This window comes from Taudactylus pleione, unplaced genomic scaffold (assembly GCF_031769625.1).
Source record: "Taudactylus pleione unplaced genomic scaffold, aTauple2 ptg000198l, whole genome shotgun sequence".
Lineage (NCBI taxonomy): Eukaryota > Metazoa > Chordata > Amphibia > Anura > Myobatrachidae > Taudactylus > Taudactylus pleione.
Window position 1 is genome coordinate 6,809,288 of NW_028284600.1, and position 21,914 is coordinate 6,831,201.

Here is a 21,914-nt window from a genome sequence, read left to right on the forward strand (position 1 = left end):
TTCACAGCATCTGGTCATTTAACACTTCTTTATGAACAGCAATGCTTATTTACTTGTGCTGGACACATACTTGGCGCTTCCCAGTCCATGGAACTACCCAAAAGCCTATTTGAGTCTAGTTTTTCATGGTTGAGTAACTACCCCTAAAATAGAGCATGGTTGAAAGAGCAGAGTGTTCCGGGCAGATGTATGAAGCTCTGGAAAGTGATAAATTGGAGAGTGATAAACGACCAACCAATCAGCTCCTAACTGTCATGTTACAGGCTGTGTTTGAAAAATGACATTTGGGAGCTGATTGGTTAGTCATTTATCACTCTCCACTTTCACTTCCGAGAGCTTCATACATCTGCCAGTGTCTGATTCTTAGCTGTGCATTTGCCATATATCCAGTGATTTCTTAATATATATGACACCATTGCCATATTCCCAAAGAAATCTCCAAAAACATGGTGCTGGCGATCACAGAGTGAAGCATTGCAATTGGTGCAGGGTGGGTGATGTAGGCCTCCCTGACTCAGAGGTCCATATGCACCACACATCCTGCACCCGTTATAGATGAGGCACTGAGTCCTGGCAGCCTTTAGTTAATACACAATCTCGGGGACGGACAGAATTGTATCTCAAATTATGAAAAGTGTTTCCAGTGCTGTTACAGTAGGTAAGGTTAATGTAGTGTGTGGAACAACTTCACAGCATCACTGTACAATATGGCAGTGTCCTCTTCAGTAACCGTTAATTTCAGGTGTTTAGAGTACATGCTAGATATGTTTACATCAAACATTTGCTGTTAATGTGGCTTATTATCCATTAATTTTGTACATTCCACAGAAAATATGGTTGGCCCTCTACACTGCAGATCCATAAATCTTTTACACTCGCACACTAAGTGCATTTCTAAAAGAACCAGTAGTGCGTGCTATAAGTGTGCACATAACCTTTTTTTTATTAAATAATCATTCTATAAGCCGTATCTATCTACAGATCTAAGGATCCACAGCATCCCCTAGAGAGGACTACTGTATGCAAAGCAGCATATGGCTAGTACTATCCACCGCATCCTTTAGATAAACCTTGTTGAATCGTAAATAAACCTTTAGTACATTCCTGCCTATAAACCTCTAAGATTCACCGGCCTAGAACCTCTAAGACAAAACCTGCCTATACCTTCTAAAACCACAAGATGTCGCTAATTAGCGCTGTGTTTAATTATACCATTAATAAAACTCTAAGACAGTTGAATAGCGGTCCAACGCGCTAAAGATTATTATTCAGGTAAAAGTACAGATGTTACCACGCTATGATCTAACAATGAGCGCAAAATAAATTGTACAAACATTAGGTCGTAAGGTACAGTCAATGCATACGCGTGCGCTCTGGGACCAGATACCGGCATCAATAATGAGACCTCCGTCGAACAGCATAACAGGAACACCGCCGACTGGCATCTCGTTTCAGAGCACTCACATATATACCCGTACTGGAATAAGCAATACAATAGAATACGTTGGCAGGTTCTCATTGGTTCCTCTTCTTGCTTCTTCCGTTACGGTACAATTCATAGGTCAGTGCAAAGACACAACCCAGCCTCTTAACAGCCTGATTGAGTTCACCTTCCCGCTGCATAATAAATCTAATCTAACTATGGCATATAACATTTCAATAAGTTATTCTCTCTAACATTCATCTTTCATAGCCGCATGTTCTAATCTTCTCACCGATGCCACCGGAACGCTGTGGGAACAGAGTAGATCAGTATGGCACCAAACACGGTACAATTGTCATTTACTAAGCCATAGTTACAGAAAACATTAATTTCTTTATATGCTGACATTGCGATTAAACCAAGTAATAATCATTCCTTTTGCGCTGCGGGACCATTGCTTTTAAATGTGTATGTGGGGAGAAATGACACTAAATTGCGTTGTGCGTTTGAGGGTCTGTGGGGCACTTAGCGACCAGCACTAAGTTGGAAATGCTTCTGTGTATGTGTGTGAGCATGCCAGTATGGGTTTGGGAAAGGTCACTAAAAAGCTGGTTGTGCGTCTAAATCGCTATTTTGCGTTGTCCTATGTTTAACATGAAGTGCAGGGAAAACACCACTAATTTGCTACATCGTGTATGTGTTAATGTGAATGCAGGGAAAACACCACTACTTTGCTACTGCTCAAATATAAGTCTGTGGTGATTTTAATGTGTTGCAAAGTTATTTTATGTCTGCTAAACACCGTCGGTAGGTGTTAGGGGAAGATTGTTAAAAAGCTGTTCGTGCTACTTTTTAGCAACTTTGCGTTGTGAGTATCAAAATTGCTACTTTTATCAATTTTGCACTGTGGATTGTGTACTACGTATTTTTGACATAATGGCGCTTGTGTAAGCCTCCTTTTCTAAAAGAGTCTTGCTGCCATTCACAAGATGGCGTTGTGCAGGTTTTCCTGATTGCCAAACAGTTTCTGTCTTACCCAATTATTCGGTTTCGACAGTCCGCCCTTTGATAGCCAATCAAGCGCTATCACAACCTATTCTGAATCTGTTTAGCCATGCATGAGAATATACCGTTCAATGTTGTTATGGTATGACACAGTGTGGTCATTTGAACCATTCAGATAATGCGTCTCCGGGAGGGACATAAAACTGCCCTTATACGCACACCGCCGATCCTTAAGGGATCATGGGAAAGATGTGGGGATGCACCTATCCTATAAGGAGAGCCTTGGAAGGGGTTAGGACTGCATTACCTAAGATGACTTAAAACAACATTAACGTTATATCCATGCACGACCACTCAAACTCAGGCTACATTGTTATACACTACATCATAACTCAGGATTGTAATACAGTTCTTCCTTATTATTGTTCATATTTTCACAATAATTTACTGTACTGAAATTGGACCGGCACTCCCCTGGTTTGGTATAGCACTCCTCCTCTCGATTTCACTCCATTACACCAGCATCAGCTCCCGCCTCCTCCATCTATCCTCCGTCACAAGAACCAGGAATCTCCAGATAAACCAATCATGATAGAAATTCTGAAAGAAGAGTACACACATGAACACAGCAGAACAGTTCTTTTGCTGTGACACTGATCTACAATTTTCTTTTAGCTCAGGTTTCTCACTGTCACCTTTTTAATTTTCCCGGAACAGGTTTGCAATTGCCAGATCCTCATTATCTGCTTCAACTTTGCCCTGCTTCTCCACCGGTTGATTAACCTTTCTGCAGTGAGTGGCATGGACCCAGGTATCTCTCTCGGCCACCTTCAAGGATGTGGCACTCGTCAACAGCACCTGATACGGCCCCTCCCATCGATCTATTAGGCAACCTGAGCGTAAAAAATTTCGGATCATAACATATTCTCCAGGTTTGACATCATGACAGTTTGTTGTCACCCGATATGCTAGAGATAATTTCAATTTCTGCTGTTGTTGCTGCAACTGTTTGCTCATTGTTATAAGATACTTAACAGTGACCTCGCTGTTACTCTTCAGGTCTTCCTGTGGGCTTATAATTAAATGAGGTTGTCTACCAAACAGTATTTCAAATGGGGACAGATTAAGTGGAGGCCTAGGAGTGGTCCTTATGCTATGTTGGACCAAAGGTAGTGCTTCTGGCCATGCTAGTCCAGTCTCAGCCATGATCTTACTTAATTTGTTTTTAATAGTGCCGTTCACTCTCTCCACCTTGGCACTGGCTTGGGGTCGATATGGGGTGAGGAGTTTTCTATCAATACCGATCAATTTACACATTATCTGGAAGACGTCCCCGGTGAAATGGGTACCCCTATCACTTTCAATCATTCTAGGGATACCATACCTGCATACAAATTCCTGTACAATCTTTTTAGCAGTGAATACAGCATTATTAGTGGCCGCTGGGTATGCCTCTACCCAATTAGAAAATACATCGGTACAAACTAACACATACTTGAGATTCCTGCAGGGTGGTAATTGGATGAAATCAATTTGTATTACCTGGAAAGGACCGTCAGTGGGGGGAATGTGGGATGGTTCGGTAGGGATCGTTTTCCCTATATTCTTCCTCAAGACAGGTCAGACAGGACATTGCTCTCTTTTCCGCTTGTGAAGAAAAACCCGGTGCGCACCAATATGCCTTCACTAACTTACACATACCTTGTTTTCCCAAGTGAGTCAGTCCGTGCGCTGCCTCTGCCAGGCTTGGGTAATACACCTTAGGTGCCACCGGCTTACCTTGTCCGTCCCTCCAGAGTCCAGAGGGCTCTTGCCCACATCCCTTAGACTTCCAGGTTGCTTTCTCTTGGGTAGAACACAAATTTTGCATCTCAATTAATTTCTGCATGTCAACTGTTTGGAAAACCATTACTTGTTCTATGGGTACATTTGTTTTTAAACCTGCTGCCCACTTGGCAGCTTTATCCGCCCTGTTGTTGCCCAATGATACCGGATCTTCCTCACATGTGTGGGCTTTACACTTTTACTGCTACCATTTTGGGCAACTGAATTGCTTTTAATAATCCTTTTATGTGTCTGGAATGTGCGACTGGTGTGCCTGCTGCTGTCATAAAATTTCTCAGATGCCATAGAGCTCCGAAATCGTGAACCACCCCGAACGCATACCTAGAGTCAGTGTAAATGTTGGCAGATTTGCCTGCTGCCAATTCACACGCTCTTCTCAGTGCTACTAACTCCGCCACTTGGGCTGAGTGAGGAGGACCAAGAGGTTCAGCTTCTATGATGTCTGTGTCATCTACAACAGCATAACCTGTACATAACTCACCTGTGTCTGTTTGTCTATGGCAACTCCCATCCGTGTAAAATGTCACATCTGCATTCTCTAAAGGTATGTCACGTATGTCAGGTCTAGCGCTAAAGGTCTGGTTAAGATAATCCATACAATCATGCGTATCAATACCTTTGCAAAACTCACTTTCTACCAGAGACTCATCCTCCACCCTTTGTGCATTCTTATGCACATACGGTAAGTACGTTGCTGGATTTAACGTATTACACCACTTTATAGTGATGTTTGAGGGTGCTATTAGAGCTAGTTTCCATTTGTTGAATCTAGCTGAGGATACGTGTCTGGTTTGGGCAGAGTTCAACAGGGCAGACACAGCATGTGGGGTATAGACAATCATATCATGGCCCAATACCACATCCTCACTTTTGCTGACCAATAGAGCCGTTACTGCTACACTTCTCAAACAGGTTGGGAGTGATCTCGCCACAGTGTCCAATTGTACACTGTAATATGCTACGGGCCTACTGGCATCCCCATGTTTTTGTGTAAGGACACCTGCAGCACAACCATCAGCTTCCATACAATACAAATCCAAAGGTTTTTCATAATCAGGTATTCCCAATGCAGGAGCTTTTGTCAGACTATCCTTAAGATTAAGGAAAGCCTGCTCTGATTCCTCAGTGTGTATGACCCGATCGGGCTTTGAGGAAGAGACTAATTCCTGTAAAGGTAAGGATAAAATAGAAAAACCTGGGATCCACATTCTACAATATCCACACATTCCCAATAAGGTACGGATTTGCTGTTGGTTACGTGGCAGTGTCATGTTTTGTATAGCCTGGATTCTATCTGTAGTGAGATGTCGCAGCCCCTGGGTTAGGCAGTGTCCCAAGTATTTAACTCTGGATTGGCACGGCTGTAGTTTGTCCTTAGCAACCTTGTGTCCTGTTTGCGAGAGATGAAGCAACAAAAGTTTAGTATCATTCAAACATAAACGAGTCAGAACATAGCAATAAATCGTCTACATATTGAGTTAAAACAGATCCATTGGTGGGTTGAAAAGACTGTAAACAATTGTGTAATGCCTGGGAAAAGATACTGGGGCTGTCTATGAAATCCTGGGGTAATCGTGTCCATGTGTATTGTACACCCCTGTATGTGAATGCAAATAGGTACTGACAGTCGGGATGAAGAGGTACAGAGAAGAAAGCAGAACAAAGATCAATGACAGTGAAATGGATTGCATTTGGTGGAATTTGCATAAGGATGACAGCTGGATTCGGCACTACGGGAAATCTGCTCTCTACCACCTTATTAACCCCTCTAAGGTCTTGTACCAGCCTATAACCCCTCCCACCAGCCTTCACTGGAAAAATGGGACTGTTGGCTACACTTGCTGTACGGACTAAAATTCCCTGCTGCAATAACCGCTCAATTATGGCATACACCCCTAACTCTACCTCCTGTTTTAGTGGGTATTGGGGAATTTTTGGTACTTGCCTTCCGCTTTTTAAATTTACCATTACAGGGCTTACGTTTGCCATTAATCCAGTGTCCTGTCCATCTTTAGTCCAAAGGGAATCTGGAATTAGGGACAACATTTCATCTACCTGTGATGGAGTTTCATTTAAAACTGTAGAGTGATACATTATCCTTTGAGGAGTGTCTAACATATCCCGCACCTCGTATTCCATTCTCTCTGGGATATCTAAAAATACACCATCAGGGGTGCAATATATAACACATTCCATCTTACATAACAAGTCTCTGCCCAGTAGGTTAGTAGGAGTCGCAGCAGCCAGGAGAAAAGAATGCCTGGTATGCAACGGCCCAATAGTAACCTCTGTGGACTTTGTTAAAGGATAATGTTCCACTTTACCTGTTACACCCATTGTTGGTACTGTCTCGTTGGTCACCTGCAAATTAACGGGAGATTTTATCACCGACCTGGTCGCCCCTGTGTCTACAAGAAAAGGATATTTACTACCAGCTACATCAACCATCATAACCGGTTCTTCCCTAGTACTTCCCGTTGCTACCATTCTCCAATAAAGCATTTACGGCTTCAATTGGAGCTGGTGCCTGCTGAACATTTGCTGGCCTCTGTGCATATCCCTTATGGGGATATCTAGATCTTCCCTGATTTGGGATCCCTACTCCTTTTACTGTACAGTTTCTACTTAAGTGTCCTGTTTGTTTACAGTTAAAACAGGTTCGTGTTTCGGGTGAAGACGTGGTGGTGTGAGGTTTGCGCAGAGGGTAAATGTGGTGGATATGGTTAAGGATAGAGAGGGTAAGGGTATTGTGGGGGATAAGAAGTTGGTGGATAGCCTGGGACCTGTGGTTGCATCGGGTTAGTGGGATAGAGTTGTGTTTGTTGTTGAGTGGGGTTAGTGAGAGCACATACTTGTTCAGAAGTGAGTGTGTGTGCAAGTGTGTCTGTTGGCTGTGATGTTACAGTCTTTCCCTCCAGAGCTTGTATACTGACAGCCATTAGTTTCTCGCTCTGGGCTTCTCTCTTTTTGGAGATGTTCTTATGTTCAATGGCAGTTTCTATGAGGGTATCTATTGTAAGTCCCCACCAGCCAGGCTGTGAGGTCTGAACCCGAGTTTTTAAACTCTTTCAGACAATCCACAAGTACCATAACTATCATCCCCCTGTGGTGAGTGCTATCTTTAATATCCTCTATCCCAGTGTACTGGGTGATAGCCTGCAGAGCCCGATCGAGGTATCTTCTGCAGTCTCACTCTTTCTGCTTAATGGTGAAAATTTTGTTCCAGTTAACTACTACTGGAAAATATATACCCAATTGAGTTACAATGCGGGAAATGTTACCTTGGTTTACTTGGTCTGTTAAGGGAACGTCATCATCCAATACACAATCCGTGATAAATTTTGTCACGTCGGTATTGCGTGGCAGACAGGCCCTTAACACCACATGCCAATCTTTATTAGTGGGTTCATGTGAACTACCCAAATTCCTCAAAAATCTTTGACATTTGGCTAATTCCTTTTTGGGATTGGGGAAATCATTTATGATGGAATTTAATACTGCTCTTGTCCAAGGACAATGCATTACCACTTCCCTCGTGGGCACTACACCGTTCGCATCTGCATTTCCATTCGGTATCAGTTATTGTCCGAATGGGATGCAGACCGGTAGCGCTGCTACCTCTAACCTGGTTACCTGGCTGGGGGTTTAGTCTGCTGCTGCTGCGTATGGTATGAACAGCTACCTCTACGGGTGCAGAGGGCATTAACACTTCCCTTGCTATTACCGATGGAGATGGCGGCACCACTCGTGATTGTGGTGATGCAGCATCTATCATCTGCACAGCATCATCCGCATCATGAACATTTTCTTTATAATTGCTTAAGAGAGGGTACAAGTTGCTTGTTACATTTTTATGGGTATTTTTTACAGTGACTGCACCTACACCCCCATCCGCATAGGGCGGTGGTGTTGCGCGTGAACCATCTGTACTACCTTCTGCGATGCTACCTTGCAGTGCGTGCGCGCTATCAAGCGATGTGTCCGCGGCTCTATTAGCGTCACCGGCGCATTGCCCGTGACTGCCCGCGACGCCTGTTTGCGTCGCGGGTACATTCTTCAGCCACATTTCCCCCTCGTGCTGCCACAGTTTTAAACATTCAAAATATTTAAGCTTTTTCTCTTGGGAGCGCATCAAACTGATGTGATCCCGGACATTGTCTAACACATTTTTATCAAAACTACCAATTCTGGGAAACGGTCTAACACACTTCCTCGTCATATTAAGCCATAAATCACAATACCTTATTGCATAAGTACCGTACTTGGTTCTGATCTTCTCACCGATGCCACCGGAACGCCGTGGGAACAGAGTAGATCAGTACGGCACCAAACACAGTCCAATTGTCATTTACTAAGCCATAGTTACAGAAAACATTCATTTCTTTATATGCTGACATTGCGATTAAACCAAGTTATAATCATTCCTTTTGCGCTGCGGGACCATTGCTTTTAAATGTGCATGCGGGGAGAAATTACACTAAATTGCATTGTGCGTTTGAGGGTCTGTGGGGCACTTAGCGACCAGCACTAAGTTGGAAAGGCTTCTGTGTATGTGTGTGAGCATGCCAGTATGGGTTTGGGAAAGGTCACTAAAAAGCTGGCTGTGCGTCTAAATCGCTATTTTGCATTGTCCTATGTTTAACATGAAGTGCAGGGAAAACATCACTAATTTGCTACTTTTTGCTACATCGTGTATGTGTTAATGTGAATGCAGGGAAAACACCACTACTTTGCTACTGCTCAAATATAAGTCTGTGGTGATTTTAATGTGTTGCAAAGTTATTTTATGTCTGCTAAACACCGTCGGTAGGTGTTAGGGGAAGATTGTTAAAAAGCTGTTCGTGCTACTTTTTAGCAACTTTGCGTTGTGAGTATCAAAATTGCTACTTTTATCAATTTTGCACTGTGGATTGTGTACTATGTATTTTTGACATAATAGCGCTTGTGTAAGCTTCCTTTTCTAAAATAGAGTCTTGCTGCCATTCACAAGATGGCGTTGTGCAGGTTTTCTTGATTGCCAAACAGATTCTATCTTACCCAATTATTCGGTTTCGACAACCTATACATAGAAATAAGAATCTGCAACATCCTATAGGTATAACTATCCACAGGTATAAGGACCCGCAGCATCCCATAGGTATAACTATCCACAGGTATAAGGACCCGCAGCATCCCATAGGTATAACTATCCACAGCTATAAGGACCCGCAGCATCCCATAGGTATAACTATCCACAGGTATAAGGACCCGCAGCATCCCATAGGTATAACTATCCACCGCTATAAGGACCCGCAGCATCTCATAGGTATAACTATCCACAGCTATAAGGACCCGCAGCATCCCATAGGTATAACTATCCGCAGATAAAAGGACTTGCTGCATCCTATAGGTATAACTATCCACAGGTATAAGGACTTGCAGTATCCTATAGGTATAACTATCCGCAGATATACAGATGTGTCCACATCTATCCTCCATGTGCTACAAGTTGCGCTACACCACGTGGGAGCTCTCTGTGACTCTGTAGCGCCGAGTATCTTTTCGTGCGACTTTTTACCTTCAAATGCGTCTTATTCATGGAGAGATGCGTATAGCTAGCACAAGCAGCTTCTGCTGATTAAAGTGATATGCTGCTATGTGCGTCTGCTAGTGTATCTGCATGTGATACGCCACGTTACAGTTGCTGACACTGTAACATAGCATTCCACATGCAGATACACCAGCAGTCGCACACACAATATAGGCATGTTGCATATCATTTTAATCAACAGAAGCTGCTTGTGCTATTTATTCGCATCACTTTTGACCTTCAAATGCGTCTTAGGTGCAGAGTTGCATGAAAAGACGCTCTGCACTATAGAGCCACGGCATAGCTCGACTAGAAGTGCTGTTTAACGCGAAAGGAAGCCAGATGTATGAGGACAAATCTGTAAGGATCCGCAGAATCCTACAGGTATAATTATCCACAGATATAAGGATCTGCAGCATCCCATAGGTATATAGTAAGAACACTGCATCCCATAGATATAATGATCCATTGTATATACCACCTCATTTCTTCCCTCAGACATTCTGAGATGCCTCATGAACAATTTCATCCAAGAGTTTGTACTTTTGAGTCCCATCTGCAATGAAAGAGAGGGTCATCCGGTTCTTCAAAATGAACTTTTTTTTTTTTTTTTTTTCTCATTAATGAATGTATAAGGACATGTTATCCATGCTGTGCTCTACTAATCACTGTGATCTATTTTGTTTGTTTCTTCAGGCGCTGGGAAGCTTTTACTTTCTTCATGAGTCTTTAAAGAATGTATATCAGTATGATTTCAGAGGTAAGCAACATTGTGCTGCTGCATACACTACATTGAACTGAATGAATAATGAATTATGGATTCACTAGTGATGGGCTCAAATGTATGTATATATTTGGATAGTTTTATCTTGAGAGTGATAAAAAAAAATACCACCCAGATCTACAAATCTCTACCTTGCACAGAGTTCCGCCATAACACACATCTACAGTCTCCCAGCACTTCTGTTATATCCTGTATTTACTCATCAGATAACCACCTCATGGTGACAACGCAGACAGACATAACCACCCAATAACAACATTACAACCAAAAATGTGTAGCAGTATAGAAGAAAGGAAAAGGCACACAGGGATGAGCAGGGCACATATTAAGATGGTTGCATACTTGCCTATCCTCCCGATTTGACCGGGAGCCTCCTGAAAATTGGGTGCCGCTCCCGCCCCAGACCCCCCCGGAATTGCAGGCAAGCCTCCCTGGCGGCCGCCACCCCACGGTTACAGGAGAAACCCCTGCAGCGGGAGTGGCCGATGACGTGATTGTGTAGTAGGTGCGGGGGCAAAATGACGCGATTGAGTGACCACGACCCCGCTCTGCCCGCAAATGCCTGATCAGATGTACGGCCCCGCCCCCCTATTCCGGCCGGGCCCCCCTGCTAAACTGCTCCCTCCCGGAAGGGTCAGCCAGAATGTTAACAAGCATGATTTGTGCATCAAACAGTGAAGACTGGAGAAGAAAGAGAAAACACTCTGTGGAGGGGAAAAAATGAGGACCTACCAAAAATAGTGCAATAGTAGAGATAAAAGATAAAACTAAGGATAATTTGTATACAGGTTGAGTCTCCCATATCCAAATATCCCAAAATACTGAATTTTTTTTTAGCATGACTTGAGATAGAGAAACCTTTGCTTTCTGATGGTTCAATATACACAAACTTTGTTTAAGGCACAAAATTATTGAAAATATTGTATAAAATTACCTGTAGGCTATGTGTATAAGCTGTATATAAAACACAAATGCATTCTGTGTTTAGATTCGGGTCCTATTCCTAAGATATCTCATTATGGTATGTAATTATTCCAAAATATGGAATATTCTGATATCCAAAATACCCCTGTTCCCAAGCATTTTGGATATGAAAGACTCAACCTGTAATAAAATGGAAATGTTTAGAAGAGAAATACACATGGTAGGGGGAAAGAGAGATGGAGTAAGAGGGGAGAAAGAAAAAGAGAGGGGGGGGGGGGGGGGGAAACAGGCAGCAACGGGGACAACATCTAGTATTCCCTAATAATAATGTCCTTCATCCGGTTGACTTAAATAAAATCCAATAATGTTATTTATCTACCATATACTGCAAATTTTGAACATGGCAAAGAGAATGTAAATGAAAGTACAGTAGATGAATATCCCCACATTAGCCATGACCCCAAAAATATATATTTAGAATGTTGGGCCCTTGATTCTCATTTTGCAAAACCACAGTGCACTACCAACTAAACCTGTTTATTGATATTACAGTGATATTGTTTACAGTGACCCTATTTATGAAAGAAACCCTATTATAGAGGTGAGACCTAAAATTGGTGATCTTCCAGATTCATCCAATGCTTTATTTATGGCTCGCTCATTTCTCCAGCACACCCCGTTGTAAATGGCCGTCTCAGACCTCATTAATCGGCCCTTTACATCACATTAATTTGTAACGTCATAAAGTGGCCATAACTGTGAAACGCACTAATTGGCTCGATCTATACCGCTTTATTAATGTGCTTTTTTTTTTCTTAGCTGTAAAATGCCAAATTACCTCTGTTCTTATAATTGAGGGTACAGGGTCTCAGCGCTATGAGATATTTGAGTGGCATTTCTGTAGAGGTAGCAATTGAAAGTTTTACACTCATCAATCCTTTTTTTTTTTATCCGTGCCAGAAGCCTCCATCATCTATAATGCTGAACGAAATAAAATTGGATAACCGTATTAAAAAACCATTAACGTTTTATTGCATTTCTGGGCAACAACTTTGTAAGAATTAATTTTTTTTTTCTACTAGAACGATGCAGGACTATTAATGAGGAGAAACTGACCACTGTGTCCACTCTCCCACCTTTAAATAGTTTAATGGGCTCTTAACATAAAAAGTTTATGTTCTTAATCAAGGAGACAGTGAGTGAGATTGATATAGGTAGGTCATAACTTTGCATGTGTCATAAAACAAATTAAAATGAGAATATATTTTACTTTAATTAAACTTTGGATCCTACCAGTGTTTCTCCCCCTGCAGAGCAGCAAGAACTTTTGCTCAATCTCTTTGATTTATTTATAACAGCGTTTGGCTTCTAATGCACACTTTTCCTTCTCCTAAACAAACTTTAACAGTTGGTATTTATGAAAGTGTTAAAGTGCACTTGACGCCAGTACACAGTGGGCTTCACTCTTGGGCCTCCCCCTGGTTTGCACTCTGGCGTCCTTTAGGAATTATAGGAGATCTTTATCATGCCTCCTGAAGAGGACAGGTGGAGGTGTTGCCTATAACAACCAATCAGATTACAGATATCCTTTATCTAGTAGATTCTATAAATTTGCTGGAATTTGGTTGCAATGGGCAGCACCTCTGCCTGTTCTGTTTAAAAGGTTTGATAAATATCCGCTACATTTAATGGAGTTATTCCTTCAAAATGCAAAATGCTGTGCTACAGCTCAGAACACAATGGCCAAATTGTCTGCTATTCAGCACAAAATTATATTCTCTTCTAATAGAGTTACCCAAGAGGCAGCTTTTCCCCTTATCTTTCAGATGTCTGTTTGGTGGATGTTCAATAGAAGATCAGTCTTTGGATTCCCAACTACTCTTATGTTACTACAGTGAGCTGAACCCAGAACTCGAGGCCCCAAGTTGAGGCAATTCCCCATTTTGCAGATCTGGGGTTCACCAATGGCCGATTCCGACCAAAAAGTGGACAGAGGACCTGATTCAGACCCGTTCGCTAGTTGCGGCCGCTCGCTCCCAGCGTATGAAAATTCAGCTAAGTGACATCGAGGCAGCCGCTGGCACAGCAAGACATAAGCACGCCCACTATGTTTTGGCGAGCGATCACTTTGTATTTTTAGACACCAACCAGCCTGTCTTTAGCCGCCCACTAGCGCGTACGTCATCTCCAGAAAGTATATACAACCATCGGTACATCGGGAACAATCGGATCAGACAGCGGTTGACTGTACCCTACCGTAAGCACTGCGAGAAGTTCTGTGTAAAAATCTACCAGGTGACGTGTACTATGACGCTGCATGTTAATTATGCACGTCTCTGAAACAGCATTGAAATACTCTGGCACGCCTGCGTCCGCAACTCCACTCCCCCGTTACTGCTGCCCTGCCCCTGTTACCACCCTCAAATGGCCTCTCCTGTCACTCATTCCACTGGGCTGTCCTGGCAGAGCGAGCACATTCCGATCGCTCGTACTAGTTTGCGCACTTCGAACTATACACATGCGCACATTAGCGAACATAATCTGCAACGAGCGGCCCCTTGCTAGCAAACTGGTCTGAGTCTGGTACAGAATCTGTAAATTAGGTTGTCCAACATGTTGTATTTCACCGTCCAATTGGGGCTGTAGTTTGATACTCTATGGAAACGATCAGCCGATTTGCTGACCGTTACTAGTAAAATGATGGGCCAGATTGGCAGATCTGGTATTTGCTGAAAATGAATCTGCAAATGACTGATGACTATCTGTAATGTATGGGTGCATAATGGTGGTTTGAAGAAAATTGGGGATAAAAACGCGGAATTGTTGAAGTAAAGTTTTCTGATTTCCCAGTTTTCCCCAATTGGTATCAGCATGATTATACATACATTGCTATTAATGTATCTGACGCCTTTGTACACAGGGGCGTTACTTTTAAGCACACTTTCCCAAAACCAATTAAACACACTTGGAGGCTGATAATCCAAAAAATAATGCCATGTTATAGGCTTGTGCACACACTTTCTGATCAGCGTACAAGTTGCCTGTAGCATTCAGAACTCTGGAAACGTTCACTCAGTATAAGTAAGCCAGAAGCGCAGTGATAATGCCAGTGACTGGACATGTTATGCCTACCAATGTGTGATGCCCTTCGTTCTGCCACGTGGAGGGATGGGTGTTTACTATAAAAATATAAAAGTATAGTGGTTCTTAAAGTTTAAGCACTTGGGGCCCCATTTATTAACGAAGCGTAAGCGCTCACTAAAGGGGTTATGTCATCTAAGATTACCGCCGTTTATCACGGCATCGTTCTCGCCATCTTTAGATGACGAAAGCGATGCAGCCCCCATTCATGGCAATGGGGACCCGGTGCTGCCTCTCCGGCTTCAGCGAAACCTTCGAGGCACTGCTGGGTCCCTGTGTTATGCACATGTGCAAGCAGACCATCGTGCATGCGCATTACACAAGACCCCGTCGCTGCCAGCAGCCCAGCGGAAGACCTCACCGACTAGGAGGACTTTGCTGGACCTCGCCGGAGGGGTAAGTATTGGTAAATACCAGTGGCTTATTCGTTTGTATCACAGTGATACTAAAAGAGAAGTTTTGCTGGTGTTTATCCTCGTTAATAAATGGGACCCTTAGTTTCTTTTTCTGCTGTATTATTTCTTCCCTTTAGGGGCCGTTTGTATCGCTTACTTCTAACAAGCTGAGCTATAGGGTGCTCATACTTTATATGATTCATAATTTTATGGCGGTTTTATGTTTACCAGCATTTAGAAGACGTACTGTAGTCGTCATGTCAGGAGGCTGAGACAGCCTGCTACTGTAAGTCTCCTTTGTAGTATGTGCTCAGTTATGGTAGGAAGGATTAAGTGATTAGTTTTATGTCAGGTTACTGTTACAGCACATGTACTAAAAGCAAAGGATTTAGGGGTCTATGGGGAAGTTGTATGAAGCGTTGTTAGATAAGAAAACCATAGCTGCACATGTTAAGTGCTGGAGCTGCAGTTACCGGTTCTCCCCTTGTATTCATTTACCAGCACCCCTTTCATTTTTGGTGCCTCTGTTTGCACCATGGGGGGAGGTGTGGGCAGTGATTGTAAGAACGGTCAGTACTCCTGACTGTTCTGATTCTCACCACTAACTATTTTGCCACCCCTGAGTGGCATTGCTGCAGTCTTCTGTTCATTTCCTCGTCTGATGGCCATCTGTTTTTATTTTATTTTTTATTTTGGTGAATAGTTTGCTGTGTTGTAAGCGCCTGTCTATTGTGCAGGGCTGCTGAGCTGACCACATGCACAGGAGGCAGCTGGGAGAAAGACCGGCGGTGCATGCACATCCTAACACACAGCCGAAAAGAACAGCCGGAAGTGGGAGGGCGCAGATCACCGGACAGGTGATTTTAATGCTCTCCCACTTCGAAACCAGAGTGATTCATACATGTGGCCAAAACAGGACACCGTTCACTGGGTGTGGATTAAGAGAGATGGTAAAAAGCTTGACAGTGTCTATCTAGACACCAGATGTTAGACAGTCAATAGGTCGACTAGGACAAAAGGTAGTTACACTAAAGGTCAACATGTAAGAAGATAGACAGGGACAAATGGTCGACAGGGTCAAAGGTCAACACTAAAAATGGTCGACATTTTATTTTTCTAGCCCTAATCTTCACCCTAACCCTCCCTCCTGGTGCCTGACCCTAGCCCTCCCTCCCGGTGCCTGACCCTAATCGTCTGGGTAGGTGCCTGACCCTAATCGTCTGGGTAGGTGCCTGACCCTAATCGTCTGGGTAGGTGCCTGACCCTAATCGTCTGGGTAGGTGCCCGACCCTAATCGTCTGGGTAGGTGCCCGACCCTAATCGTCTGGGTAGGTGCCCGACCCTAATCGTCTGGGTAGGTGCCCGACCCTAATCGTCTGGGTAGGTGCCCGACCCTAATCGTCTGGGTAGGTGCCTGAGCCTAAACGTCCCTTCTAGTGCCTAACCCTCCCTCTTGGTGCCTAACCCTAACCATCGGGGTAAGTGCCTAACCCGTACAAAAATTGTCACCGCAAAAAAATTTTTTATTTATTTTTTTTTTTTCTTGTCGTCCATTTGGCCGTGTCGGCCTTTTGTATCAGTCAACCTATTGATTGTCTAACATCTGGTGTCTATCTATAGTACGGAACGCCGATTCACCACAATCTGAAGGTGAAGTGGGTATGCACAAATAACGTCCGGAGCAAGCTGCTTCATACATCTCCCCTAGAGGTCTATGTACTAAGCCTTGTAGAGAGAGAAAGTGTATGGCGAATAATGTACCAATCAATCATGGCCTAACTGTAATTTTTCAAACATCCTCTGAAGTGATAGTTAGGTACTGATGATTGGTTGGTACTGTATCACTTTAAAAGGCTTTGTACATAGAGCCACTTAATTATTTCAGTATATTAAAGTTGTGTTGTTTAACCATAAATGGAAGATGGAATGTAAGTGTACAGCATACTATACGGAGTCTATAAAATAATTGCACAGTGTAGCTGAGCTAAAATGCTGGAGTGACTGCATTCTTACATGTATGAGATCCCACCAAGACATGCTCCTATAGATGTTTGGAAAGTTTCTGTAATGGCTTGAGGAGGCAATTATCACCAGGGCAGCAGGCAGTGATGGAACTAGCACTCTGTAAGGGACGCTGCAACTATTGGGCCCGCAGGTAAGGGGTCCCGGTGATAGCAGTGCATCACCACCTCTAAGCATGTGTCTGGGCCCGGCATATGCTCAGTGATGCCCCAGTTGGGCTTTCAGCATGTGTCTAGGTAGTGTGCCTGCTGAGAAGGATGGAGCTTATGGCCTCAGGAGGGTGCACTAGCTTTGCCATTCCCCCTTCCTCCAAATTCTGCTATGGGCCTCCAGTCATGGAGTTACGCTCCTGCTAGGGTAAATGTCGGGTTAACGCAAAAAAAAAGAATCAAAAATGCTTTTATCTTTTTATGGCTAATATCCAATTGTGAATTGCAACAGAAGTAAATGCTAATAACACTAATGTCAATATAATATTGTTAATATCTGTTAAAATTTTGAGATTTAGTTGTCCTTTACACCGTATGTTTACTATTATGTCATGTATGTAATAGCTTTATGAATGGGTTTACATCACAGAACCATTTGATGTTCCCTTTCCCTCCTGTGCCTCCCCCCCCTAATGGTTATCTCCACCTGGTGAACTTTTGGGGGGGTGCTAAGCCTTGTACAGGGGTTTGATTTCCCTAAATATTACCAGCAATAATGTTGATTGAAACTTTATTTCAAATTCGATTTTTTTTTTTTTTTTTTTTTCAGCAAAGAAGTACAGAAAAGTCACTGGCAAAGAGATCTACTCCGACACACTAGAAAGCACCACCATGCTGGAGAAAGAGAAATTCCCGCAAGAGTTTTTCCCCGAGGTATGTGTGAGCTATTGCAGCTTATCCACGGAACGTTTCTACTGTTAATGGCTGCTAGAGCTTAATGGTCCATCTAGTCCCTACATTCAAATCTATTATTTATTAGTATTGATTAACTAATTTTTGTCTTTTTGCTATGTAACTGTTTGACAGATCTTTTACGAACTAATGATCTGCAATGAAATGCGTCAGTTTGATCTAAAGCCAATAGTGTTATCTGGGGTATATACAAGGCTTCACTGTGTGCATCGATCTGGATATTTGGCACCACAACTGTGAATACCTGGTGATTTCAGCAATTTAGTCACTGACTTGGGTGGTCATATTTTACCAGTCCTGCTATTTAGGCACTAGGTGAATTAATCAGATCACATTTCGCATGTTCTAGGTCACGCAGTGGGACCCTATAAACCTTTTTTTTTTTTTTTTCTGAAAGGTTTGGTCATTTGTGCCAATTTTAATGCAACTGTGGGTTTGATCCATGAAGCTTTCTCATGAGCAAGCTAATCGGGAACATCCTGAACGGTTTCAAGGGTATATTATTCTATTTAACTGTTGGATTACCTTTTTCTTTTCTGGTGTTTTTTTATTTTTTTTTATTAGGTGTCAGGGAGGGCACTTGCACATAATTGAAGATAACTACCTTTTCTATCTATTTTGGACCGCTGTATAACTATGGTCAGGAAAGTAGGCCCTCACCACTTCCGTGACGTCAGTGTTTACTGTAAGGAGTTACGCAGGATTCAGAACACAGTTTGCTCTCACTTATACACAGGTTACAGATTGGTTGTATTACCCCCAAACAGTTTTCAAAGCTATAGACGCCTTTCTCTGCCACCACCTACCGACTAAAGGCAATACATTTATATAACTAAATACACGTAGTTATACAAATGTAATCCTTGATACACGCTATGCTCTTTGTTATTTTAATAGTTAAAACTCCAGCTTTCAAAGCATTAGCACCGTCGTTCCTAGCATGCTGAGTTAATAAAGTAAAGTTTATAACAAGGTTAGCATAGTCAAGCAATATTTTTTTTTTTTTTTTTTTCACAAAAGGGCTATGAATTCATTAGAGTAGCCAGGACAAATCGTATTCAATTTTAGATGTAATGTTACAACATACAGGTCAATAAAAAATGTAAAAAGAGAACTATAAATGACCGACAAAGCTGCGCACACAGCTGTTAAGTCATGTTTATGACTTGTTTGATGATGATAAAGGTGAACTGGTAAACAAAAAAAGGATAAAAATTAAACACCTATAACACTTATGTAATATAACCTATGTTGCCGAGAACAAGGCGGAAATAGGTATGTGCAGTCCTTTTGAGTCCCCAGAGCTAACAAATTGTCTTTTTACCTTGGGCGGGCAATAAAGGGGGCAGTGTAGATGCTTAATTGGGGGGAGTAAATATCTACTGTTTGTGAACCAAAGTGGGTAGAAAAAAAAAAAAAACCTACAAACATTTTCCATAGTATAACTTTCCTCTCACACTTCACAGCGACTTAAATGCCTCATAAATTCATCGGGCATAACCGCCTGCATATTTAAAAAAAAAATAAAAATAAATTAGGCTCTTTAGAGCATCGATAAGCATCTCTCTAGACGATACGTGATTATTGTATGTTCCCTAATATGAGTTATAACTCAAAGTTTATGCACTATGTTTTGGCACATAACTTGGCAATCAAATTTCCCAAATCCTGAAATAAGAAATACGCTCTGAAGGTATATCAAGTTTATGAACCGTTATTTTATATAGCACACACAAATTCCACAGGGCTTTACAGAGAATGGAGCTTACAATCTACAGTATATTCTCTCCAACATGTACACACGCACACAGATATACACTAGGGTTAAGGTGCCCATACACTGTACGATTTTTTACACGATATGGCGGGTACGACAGGTTGGACAGACCAGTCGTGTGAAAATAGGTGTATTTTGTGTGTTCTGCGACCCCGATGCGCGTCCCTGCCGTCGTCTAGTTGGATCGCAGATCAGATGGTTTTGCAGAGAGATCTACGATCTTTTGAGTACAATGTGATACACATCTATGCATCTTATCCTATGATCGGAACGATCATTCGTGCACAATTTCACCATATCTTATGAAGAATTTCAAGGGAAGAATTTCAAGGGCAATCGTACAACTTCTCTTACCAATTTTGAAACGCACCGTGTATGGGGGCCTTTAGTTTTTTTGTCAGGAGCCAGTTAACCTACCAGTATGTTTTTGGCATGTGGGAGGAAACTGCAACACCCAGAAAGAATTAACGCAAATACAGAGAACGTACAAACTCCATACAGTTAGGGCCTTGGTGGGAATTGAACCCAAGTCCCCAGTTCTGTGAGGCTGTAAATATATGTACTTGAACAACTGTATAAAAGTATTGGGTTTTGAGCTGCTTAAACTGAGAGACATCTTTGTAACCGTATCACTACAAACTAGGGGAACTTGACTTGAAATTCACAGGCCTGGGCAGCATGACAAAATTGACACAAATATGCCAAGGTAATTTTACCTGACCACATGTTCCACTTTGAAATGACTAGTTAGTGACCAGAGGACAGTAAGACTTGATGACTTGTAGATCACTACACTTCAGATTAATTTTCTGGGGTTGATGAAAAAAAAGCTAAAAACCTGCCTGGGGAGGAGGGGGGTATAATTGATTGACACAGTGATCAGCGAAGGACTCCTTTATTACTGCCAATGTTTATTTTATTGGTCCTCCTGTCGCGACATTGTTGTTACAATACATAATAAAATAAAAGTTAGGCTCCTACCTAGTGGAATTTTCAGTTTTGCATGATTACTTTTGAAACTGACTCATTTTTTCTCTTCCTTTTATTACTTATCCCTGGTGCATAAAGTGTTGTAATGAAAGATATTTACCCTGGAAAACACAGGAAGATAGATATTAGGATTTAGCACAGCAAGTCTGCATTTTTATTACGGATCTGACTACAAGTGGCATTAAAGGAATAAAAATGTGTAGAGTGAAATGCCTGTGGTGGCTCAGCGGGGAGGATGTGGGCCGCCTACACCCCACTATTCAGTCTGTATAAATCCAGTGTCTGCTCTTCGCCCATTGTGCAGACACTTTACGCCTGTATGACCTCACAGGGGACAAATGAAGCTAAAAAGTTAAAGCTGCTGCTTCTTCACAAGAGGAAAATTCCAAATATTGCGCCCCATTTAGTTGTACCCTACGGCATGCCAGCCCGGACACCTGACCGCTATAAAATATTGCCTATCTACTCACCTAATATAACCTCTCGCTTAAACAATCACTATAATTTGTCTGTGTACAGTATTCTATAGCAATATAATCAAACCTAGATACACATTCACACACTTTCAGTATATTACTATATAATATTGTACTTTTTCTATGTGTATGTGTGTATATATATATATATATATATATATATATATATAGTTAGTGCGTGTGTATATATTTATGGGTGTATGTATATATATATATATATGTATATATATATGTGTGTGTGTGTGTGTGTATATATATATATATATATATATATATATATATATATATATATATATATATATAATTTATTTATTTTTTTTACACACTCACAGAGGGTAAAATAGATGTTGAACACATCAACATATTTCTCAGTACATAGATTTGTAATGGGGCTGTTATAATGACATTTTCCCCAAATGTCATTAACAACCCATGCAAATAAATCAAACCATAGATGTCCATAAATTATATGTAATAATGTGAAATGACACTGGGGAAAAAGTATTACTTACTGAAATGTATTTATTACTTTATACAAAAGCCTTTGTTGGTAATGACAGCTTCAACACGCCTCCTGTATGGAGAAACTATTCGCATGCATTGCTCAGGTGTGATTTTTGTCCATTCTTCCACACAGTCTTCAAATCTTGAAGGTTCCGTG

The 21,914-nt window shown here is 41.9% G+C and overlaps 1 protein-coding gene across 3 annotated transcripts in view; it reads left to right on the top strand.

The window, feature by feature from the left end:
• INPP5A (inositol polyphosphate-5-phosphatase A) overlaps positions 1-21,914 on the top strand; it is a 567,250-nt gene that overhangs the window by 318,275 nt on the left and 227,061 nt on the right. For all 3 annotated transcript variants that reach the window (XM_088476881.1, XM_088476880.1, XM_088476879.1), the window contains exons 5-6: positions 10,539-10,602; positions 17,868-17,971. In XM_088476881.1, coding sequence (XP_088333007.1) covers positions 10,539-10,602; positions 17,868-17,971 — 168 coding nt within the window. The remainder of the gene's footprint in view (positions 1-10,538; positions 10,603-17,867; positions 17,972-21,914) is intronic.